Source organism: Macaca nemestrina, chromosome 5, assembly GCF_043159975.1.
Source record: "Macaca nemestrina isolate mMacNem1 chromosome 5, mMacNem.hap1, whole genome shotgun sequence".
Classification (NCBI taxonomy): Eukaryota; Metazoa; Chordata; class Mammalia; order Primates; family Cercopithecidae; genus Macaca; species Macaca nemestrina.
The window spans coordinates 12,772,676-12,781,921 of NC_092129.1; the positions used below are offsets into that span (position 1 = coordinate 12,772,676).

At 46.7% G+C, this 9,246-nt stretch overlaps 1 protein-coding gene across 2 annotated transcripts in view; it reads right to left on the reverse strand.

Annotated features, from left to right (window-relative positions):
- The window catches only part of LOC105492034 (osteoclastogenesis associated transmembrane protein 1), a 33,943-nt gene extending 26,446 nt beyond the window's left edge, over positions 1 to 7,497 (reverse strand). Inside the window, exon 1 of one of the 2 annotated variants that reach the window (XM_011758867.2) lies at positions 7,025 to 7,494. In XM_011758867.2, coding sequence (XP_011757169.1) covers positions 7,025 to 7,426 — 402 coding nt within the window. In that variant the 5' untranslated portion in view covers positions 7,427 to 7,494. Of the gene's footprint in view, positions 1 to 7,024 lie in introns of both variants that reach the window. The other variant, XM_071096255.1, reaches the window with a different exon arrangement.
- Positions 7,498 to 9,246: the final 1,749 nt, after the last annotated feature.

Below are 9,246 nucleotides of genomic sequence, written 5' to 3' on the forward strand. Positions count from 1 at the left end.
CACCTTCTCTAAAGGACCCTTACTATCAACATTTAAACATGTCCAGCTTTCTCCTATCTTGGGCAAGAAAGAAGAGAAGGCAGGACAAAGGAATGGAGGGACAGGGGAATGGAAAGAAATGACAGAAAGTTGGCCTGGCATGGTGGCTCACGCCTATAATCCCAGCACCTTGGGAGGCTGAGGCAGGTGGATCACATGAGGTCAGGAGTTTGAGACCAGTCTGGCCTACATGGTGAAACCCCACCTCTACTAAAAATAAAAAATTAGCCAGGTGTGGTGGTGGACACCTGTAGTCCCAGCTACTCAGGAGGCTGAGGCTGGAGAATCGATTGAACCCGGGAGGTGGAGGCTGCAGTGAGCCGAAATTGTGCCATGCATTCCAGCTTAGCCGACAGAGCAAGCCTCTGTCTAAAAAACAGACAGAGACAGACAGAAATGAAAGAAAGTCTCTGAGTCCCACATTGCTCTTTAGTGACCTCTCTTTCTTGTCTCCCCATCAAGGTCAAACTCTTCAGCAGTTGTCTAGGTTCACTCTTCCCACGTCCTCATCTTCCAATCCCTGTTCGTTCAACCCAATCTGATCTCACTTTCATACCCAAGGACTCCATCAAATTCACTCTTGCTAGTGTCACTAATACTGCCAGTGTTGACAGATGGACCTCCAATTCTCTCAGCAGGATTTGACAAAAATAACCACCCCTTCCCTTTTCCTTGATTTACAGGACATCATGTTCTCCTCATTCTTCTTTATCTCTCCAATTCTTCCTTCTCAGTCACCTTTGAGAGTTTACCCTTTACTTAAATTCTTAGTGTTCCTACTAATTCTTCAGGTATGTTCACCCAAGTCATAATTTCAAATGCCATTTTTATGCTGACACTTCCAAAGGCGTTATCTCCAGTCCAGTCCTCTAGATGTCTATATTCAACCACATAGGCAATATCTCCACTTAGAAAGCTCATAAACACCTCAAAATCAACAAGTTCAAAACTGAGTTAATGATCTTCCCCCACTAAACAGACTCCTCCTGCCAGCTCAGTAAATGACAACCCTATTCACTAAGCTGCTCTTATTAAAACCCTGGAAATCATCACTACCTTTTCCTTACTCCCCACTTTCAATTAACCTCCAAGCCTCTAATTTCTGCCTCCTAAGTATCTCTGAAATCTACCCATTTCTCCCCATCATGATGGCCCCCACATAATCTAGCCACTATTGTCTCTCATACCACTGCAATAGTCTAATTATAATCTTCCCACATATCTTCTTCCCCTACCCTCCCCAGCCCCAACCCCCTCCATTTTCTGTCACATAGCAAAGTACAAATCTGATTATGTCATTCCACAGAATTAAACCTTTCAATAACATCATACTGCTTTAAAATCAAAGTCTAAAATCCTTAACATATCCTACAAGGCCCACATGACCTGCCGCCTGTCTACTTCTTCAGGCTCAGACCATGGGTCTCCTTCTGGCTCACTGCGCTGTGTTCTAGACCTCAAATACACCACAAACTCCTTCCCATCTCAGTCTTCATGCCTGCTATTTCTTTACATGTACACCTTCCCTCCCACGCCCCATGTTCTCTCAAATTGTAGATGTCTGCTTTAATCACTGACCATTCTACCTATCCCCCAGTCATACTCAAGGTCAGCACTCTTGTCATATGCATTGGTAGCATCTGGGTTTTTTAATCAGCAACACTTACCATACATGAATTAAATAATTATTTGTATAAGGAGATGCTTAATGTCTGTTTTCAGACTACAAGCTCTGCTCATTCACGCTATATCCCTAGTAGCTACCACAGCCTGTACATAATAGGTACTCAATAATATTTTTTTGAATGAATGCAGAAGAAATATTACATTTTCTGATCTCTAATGAAAGGCATAAATTATTATACTATGTTCTGGTTTTCTCCCTATAGTCCTAAGAATTTGTTAGTTAATAATCTACAGTAAAAGTATATTGAATACTCACCAAATACATAACCCAAATGACTAGCACTTCACAAAGATATACAGATACATAGATAGATAGAGATAGATAGGTAGATGGATGGATCTATAAATCTAAATTTTAAACACTATCTAAATTTTAAACAAACCAAGTAGAATAGGACAGAGCCTACCAATTCAGAATCTGAGGGGGCAAAAGCATCCTCAGGACCATTCTGATAATGCTGAATCACAATGAAACTATATCCCTATCAGTTTAAACTAAAAGGAGCAAGTATGACTCTAAGGAAGAGAGAACCCCTCAGTTCTATCATTCAGGTTTCAGAAATCACTGTATTTTTTACCTCGAGATAATAAAACTATATGCGATCCCTGTCCCAGAAATTCTAAAAGGAAGTGACAAGAACCTAGGATTCTTATCATGGAAATTTATTATAGTTAAACTAATTATATTGCTGTACCACATAAATAGCTTACTAGTTTCTGGCTTTGATTCTTTTTTCTCCTTGTTATACTCCTCTCCTCTCTCAATCAATCCATGTCCATTCACACTAAAGAAGGGTAGACAGAATGCCTTGAGATTCAGCTTGTAGGTTTCCTCTGATCAATCAGCCTTGCTCTGTTTCCTCATTTTTTTTTTTCTTTTTTTGAGACGGAGTCTCACTCTGTCACCCAGGCTGGAGTGCAGTGGTGCAAACTTGGTTCACTGAAACCTCGGCCTCCCATGTTCAAGTGATTCTCCCACCTCAGCCTCCTGAGTAGCTGGGATTACAGGCACACACCACTACTCCTGGTTAATTTTTTATATTTTTAGTAGAGACGGGGTTTTGCCATGTTGACCAGGCTGGTCTTAAACTCCTGGCCTCAAGCGATCCACCTGCCTCGGCTTCCCAAAGTGCTGGGATTATAGGCATAAGCCACTGCACTGGGCTCTGTTCCCTCCTTTAACTTGGCATTCCTTTCACTCTTTTGCTCTAAATTGCTATGGTACAATTTATAACACTCACCGATATTTTCCTATTTCCCCATATAAGGTACTTTATTTCCCCTAACTATACTGATAGTTTGAGGCCTGAATCTTACCCTTCTTTTCCTTCTTATCCTTTTACCAGCCCAATATTCAAGAATAGTAGGTGCTTGCTAAAAACTAATTTAAATGAAAGACTGAGTCTGAGTCAAACAAAATACATTACACTGGATAGGCCAGGGGTGATGGCTCATGCCTATAATCCCAGCACTTTGGGAGACCGAGATGGGTGGATCGCCTGAGGTCAGGAGTTCGAGACCAGCCTGGCCAACATAGTGAAATCCTGTCTCTACTAAAAATACAAAAATTAGCCAGGCATGGTGGCAGGCGCCTGTAATCCCAGCTACTTGAGAGGCTGAGGCAGGAGAATGGATTGAACCCAGGAGGCGAAGGTTGCAGTGAGCCGAGATCATGCCATTGCACTCCAGCCTGGGTAACAAGAGGGAAACTCCGTCTCAAAAAAAACAGGCTGGGTGCGGTGGCTCACACCTGTAATCCCAGCACTTTGGGAGGCCGAGGCGGGCAGATCACAAGGTCAGGAGATCGAGACCATCCTAGCTAACACGGTGAAACCTCGTCTCTACTAAAAATATAAAAAATCAGCCGGGTGTGATAGTGGGCACCTGTAGTCCCAGCTACTCAGGAGGCTGAGGCAGGAGAATGGCACGAACCTAGGAGGTGGAGCTTGCAGTGAGCAGAGATCTCACCACTGCACTCCAGCCTAGGCAACAGAGTGCGACTCCGTCTCAAAAAAGAAAAAAAAACATTACACTGGATAAATAAACCTCCCCAAAAGACAACTAATTCCTTCAAGTTCACTCATGACACATTTTTCCATAGGTTTTTGTTTTGTTTTTTTGCAATGGAGTCTCACTCTGTCCCCTAGGCTGGAGAGTGGTGGCACTATCTTGGCTCACTGTAACCTCCTCCTCCCGGGTTCAAGCAATTCTCCTGCCTCAGCCTCCTGAGTAGCTGCGCACCACCATGCCCAGCTAATTTTTTTTTTTTTTTTTTTTTTGTATTTTTAGTGGAGACAATTTCACCATGTTGCCCAGGCTGGTCTCGAACTCCTGGCCTCAGGTGATTTGCCTGCCTCAAACTCCCAAAGCACTGGGATTACAGGCATGAGCCACCATGCCTGGCCTCATAAGTTCATTATTATACATGATGGTTCAACTCCCAAACCAGTCCGTATAGCCTTTTAAATCTATAAAGTACCTCAGAACTGTAGAAGTCATGTTTTTGAGCTAAAGAATCATATACAGCTCTACTGGGGAAACAAGGGGAGCCGAGACCAAGGCTTAGGATGAGTTGGAGAGAAAATACAAAAAAAGTTTCCCTGCCTCTTTTCACCTATTTATCTACTTCCTTTCACATCAGGGTGAGTTGAGCTGGGTACCCAGGTTGCTGGTAGAATCTGAGGGAGAGGAAGGGGGTTTCTACAACTCCCCCACTGGGAAGCCTCCTCTGGGTAGTGGGGAATTCATATAGAAATTCATATGCAGATTGGGTGATGCCTATAATACTGCACACTAGAGTTTGAGGTGCTACTTTTAGCCTCTTTTTAATTCCACAGTACCTACACATATGAGAAAAGCTTTGCTGCCTCCAAAGACCCACACTTTGCATCATGATCCCTGGCCATTCTGCCCACAATAACACTTGTTCTTTAGAGTAAATGGAACCCTAAAACAACTCATCTTAACTGCTCAACACTGAATATGATGCTATACCATATCCTGCTGCAGTTGATAGGGACATGTCTTAGGTACTATGTTTTAAAGTGATAGTAAGATATATATTCCTTGCTATACCCAATGCAAGTGTGCCTCGAAAATACTGCATGTAAGCCTGAATTTATTTACCTTGAAAATATGTCCTTGGCCAGGTGTGGTGGCTCACACCTGTAATCCCAAATCTTTGGGAGGCCGAGGTGGGTGGATTATTTGAGGCCAGGAGTTCGAGACCAGCCTGGCCAACATGGTGAAACCTGTCTCAACTAAAAATAAAAAAATTAGCCAGGTGTGGCGGTGCACACCTGTAGTTCCAGCTACTCAGGAAGCTGAGGCAGGAGAATCACTTGAACCCAGAAGGCAGAGACTGCAGTGAGCCGAGATGACACCACCGCACTCTAGCCTGGGCAACAGAGCGAGAACTTGTCTCAAAAAAAAAAAAGAAAAAACAAACAAAAACACATGCTCTTTACAAAAGGGTTGACTACAGAATTTATTTAACGCAATAAATTCCCCATTTATGTAAAATGACAGATTTTTATTTTTACGTATTTATTTATTTTGAGATGGAGTCTCACTCTGTTGCCCAGGCTAGAGTGCAGGGGCGCAATCTCGGCCCACTGCAACCTTGGCCCACTGCAACCTTGGCCTCCCAGGTTCAAGTGATCTTTCTACCTCAGCTTCCAGAGCAGCTGGGACTACAGGCACATGCCACCACACCCGGATAATTTTTGTATTTTTAGTAGAGACAGGGGTTTCACCATGTTGGTCAGGTTAGTCTCGAACTCCTGACCTCAGGCGATGCCCCTCCTCAGCCTCCCAAAGCGCTGGGATTACAGGCATGAGCCACCACACACAGCCATGACAGATTTATTTTAAATAATAACAGGCTGACTTAAAGCAGGATACAACTAGATACAAATTTATATTTAGTGCAACTATAAACAAGTTTAGACAAGTTTAAATTTATGAAATAATTCCAACCACATTTTCATGAGACGACTTGCTGTCCCCTTAATACAAGAGGAACTTTCTCATTCTCCAATCCCAGTGTTATTCCTCATGTTTTTCCTTTACCAAACATATCCGGCCCACACCTCGTGACTCCCAACAACCCTGACACTCTAATATTTTCCTAGTCTAAACTTTATAAAGTACTTAAGAGCAGGAATTGTGTCTGTTTTTCTTTTTTAAATTAAGGCCCTCACAGCAGGTACCACACAACTAGAAACACCCTCAAGGTACCAAGAATGAAGTGCAGTCTTACAATTTCTTAAAATTTTACCTCCCATTTACTTAGAGGTATTACTATGTGTCAGTTTTCTAATTTGTTGTTGTTGTTGTTTATGTTGTTTGAGACGGAGTCTCGCACTGTCGCCCAGGCTGGAGTGCAGTGGCGCGACCTCGGCTCACTGCAAGCTTCGCCTTCCGGGTTCACGCCATTCTCCTGCCTCAGCCTCCCGAGTAGCTGGGACTACAGGCGCCCGTCACTACGCTCGGCTGATTTTTTGTATTTTTTAGTAGAGACGGGGTTTCACTCTGTTAGCCAGGATGGTCTTGATCTCCTGACCTCGTGATCCACCCGCCTCGGCCTCCCAAAGTGCTGGGATTACAGGCGTGAGCCACCGCGCCCGGCCTATCCCCATTTTACAGATTAGTAAACAAGGACAGAGAATGTAAGTAACTTGCCCAGAGTATACCGCTAATAAGCAGAATGGAACTGGACTCCTGGCCGCTAGCTCCAGACTGTCTATATCACAAAGATGAAGTCACAGGCAACATCTCTTTTAATTCTTCCAACAGCCGCATTAGGCAGCTGTTCTTTCCACTTTATAGAGGAGGAAACTAAGGTTCTGAGAAGACAATTACTCCAAGGTTACATAGTTAGAAGGTGGTGGACATGGAACATTTCCGGCTACAAATCTCAAATTCCCAACCACTACCAGTGTCTCCATCCCACCTGTTTCAGAAAAGGATCCTTCCCGGGAACTCCAGGAGAAGATGACGAGAAGCTATGGTGGAGTGGGCGGAGGAAGAGGAAGAGGGTTGAGGAATCAGGACCCCCAAGAAAACCAATCACACCTATATGAACCAAAGCTGTCCAACAGCATTCATGGAAGCAAAAACCCAAACTCCAAGCCCCATAATGCCACCCCCTTTTTCTGATGTCCCAACTCCACAGACCCAGTCCAACCCCTTTTTCTTACTGTTGGGGAAACTGAGGCCCCTAGCGTTGACCATCATTACATCCTCCTCCTGTCCCAACTCTCCCGCGCCACAGTCCCGGACGTGGTCCTGTACCCACCCCCACGGCTCGGCTGATGTTGTCCATCTTGCTGACGACCTGTTGGAAGAGGGGGTAGCAGGTCTGACAGAGGCGCACGGGCCGGGCGCTGCGCACCAGACACCCTGTCAGCTCTGCGCTGCTGTTGGCAAAGTCCAGCAGGAGCTCCCGGCACTCGGGATCCAGATCCGGCAGGTCCGGGGGCAGCGACAGAGGCCCCAGCCTTCCACCCTGCAGCAGGGACAGGGACAAGTCCTCCACCTCCAACAACTGCTGCTCCGACAGGAGGTCGTGGAAGACCCGGTGCGGACTGCTGCCGAAGGGGAGCGCGCCCAGGGCCAGCCCCGACCACAGCAGCAGCCCCAGCGGCAGCCACGGCGGCAACGAACACCTCCGCCGCGCGGCTGTCGGGCCCGGCTCCATCACGGGGCTCACACACCCCAGGGCGCCCACCACCACCTCTCCCCGCCAACCAGCACCGCTGACAGCCGCCGCTTCCGGTTTCCGCGAGCGCAGGCCGAGAGCCGGGTCACGAGGAGGGCGCGTCACGGCCCCGCCCCCTGCGCGCGACGCCCCGCCCCATTGGCTGCCGGCTGTCTCCGGGACGCGGGCCTGCGCGCGTGCGGGACGCGCCCACCCTGCGGCCGCGCGCTCCCCGGCCGGCGTCAGATGCGGTGCGCGCGGGGGTGGTACGCTGGAGGCTCCCGAGCCCAGGCTCGCCAGCGGGTGACTACGAGCGCCTACCGCTTTGGACAGTTGCATCTCAGGAGTCCTGACCCTTGAACGCCCACCCCTCTGGGAGTTCCGGGCGTCCTACAAGTTTCTTACCTCGCTGGACGGACGACGGCCTCCGTTGTGGAAATGACCGTCGGCTGCGTTCACAAAGAAAGCCCGCTGGCCGGTGCCTCGGCAGATTTTCTGCGTGGTGTTCCTTAGCGTAGTTTTTCCCTCATCCCATTTGGAGAGACTAATAATGCCCGTTGGTTATTATAGGTGGTGGAGCCTAGCGGTTTCCGAGCTTTTTGTTTTTGTTTTTTAAAAAACTCTCAACTGTCTGCCTCAGCGTTGTCAGATCGAACTCTCTGGGATGAGGGAAATATTCTACATCTGCGTTATTAAGGCAGCCACTGGACACATTTATGATGCTGAGCCGGCTGAGGAACTGAATTTTAAATTTTATTTAATTTAGGGCTGGGCGGGGTGGCTCACGCCTGTAATCCCAGCATTTTGGGAGGCCGAGGCAGGCAGAGCGCTTGAAGCCAGGAGTTGGAGGCGAAACCCCGTCTCTACTAAAAATACAAAAATCAGCCGTTGGGCGTGGTGGCGCAAGCCTGTAGTCCTAGGTTGAGCGGGGAGGATGGCTTGAGCCAGGAGGTCGAGGCTGCAGTGAGCCGAGATCGCACCACTGTACTCCAGCCTTCGCGACAGAGTGAGACCCCCATCTCAAAAATAAATAAGTGTTTGACTTAAATGTAAGTAGCCACATCTGTATAGTGGCGACTGTACTTGACGCAAGTCTGGTCCGACAGTGGCCAAGAAGCAGGTTTGCTTGGAACTGAAGGAGTACTAGGGACGCAGCGCGTTCAGTGCTAAAACCCAGGAAATCCTGGACAAACTGCTCAACTTCAAACTCCTATCCAGTTTCTGACATGCCCGAGGCAAAAGCAGGGGACACTCGAAAAAGCGTCCTGATACCGTTGCTAGTCTGTAAAAAGAATTTAAGCTCATAATCTGGAAAACAGTTTCTGACAAGTATCTGACCAACCAGGTTGGTAGAAAATTACTGTCGGGCTTTGTGTCATCCTGCTTTTTAGGGTTGTAATTTTTGCCTTGTAAATTGCAGAGCTGCTGCACTAAATTCTACTTATCTTAGGGTCCTAATTTATGTTTCTGACTGTTCTTCCAAAACTTTGTTGTTGTCGTTGTTGTGTATTTGGTTTGGTTTAGAGATTTAGAGACATAGTCTCGCTAGACTGCCCAGGAAGGACTCGAACTCCTAGGCTCAAGGGATCGTCAGGAGGCTGCCTCGGCCTGCCAGACAACTGGACTACAGGCACAGGCTGCTCTGCCCAGCCTGGGGGTTCTTATAGTTATTTTTTACCCCGCCTGTTTGATGGTTGTTTTATGTTCCTAAATTTGCTTTGGATAGGTAAATTTTGTTTCATTTTTGTTTATAAGAAACTGAATAGTAGGAAATTTGATTTGTGTACCAATAAATGTATTTCCAAAAGAGAAAATAAGTT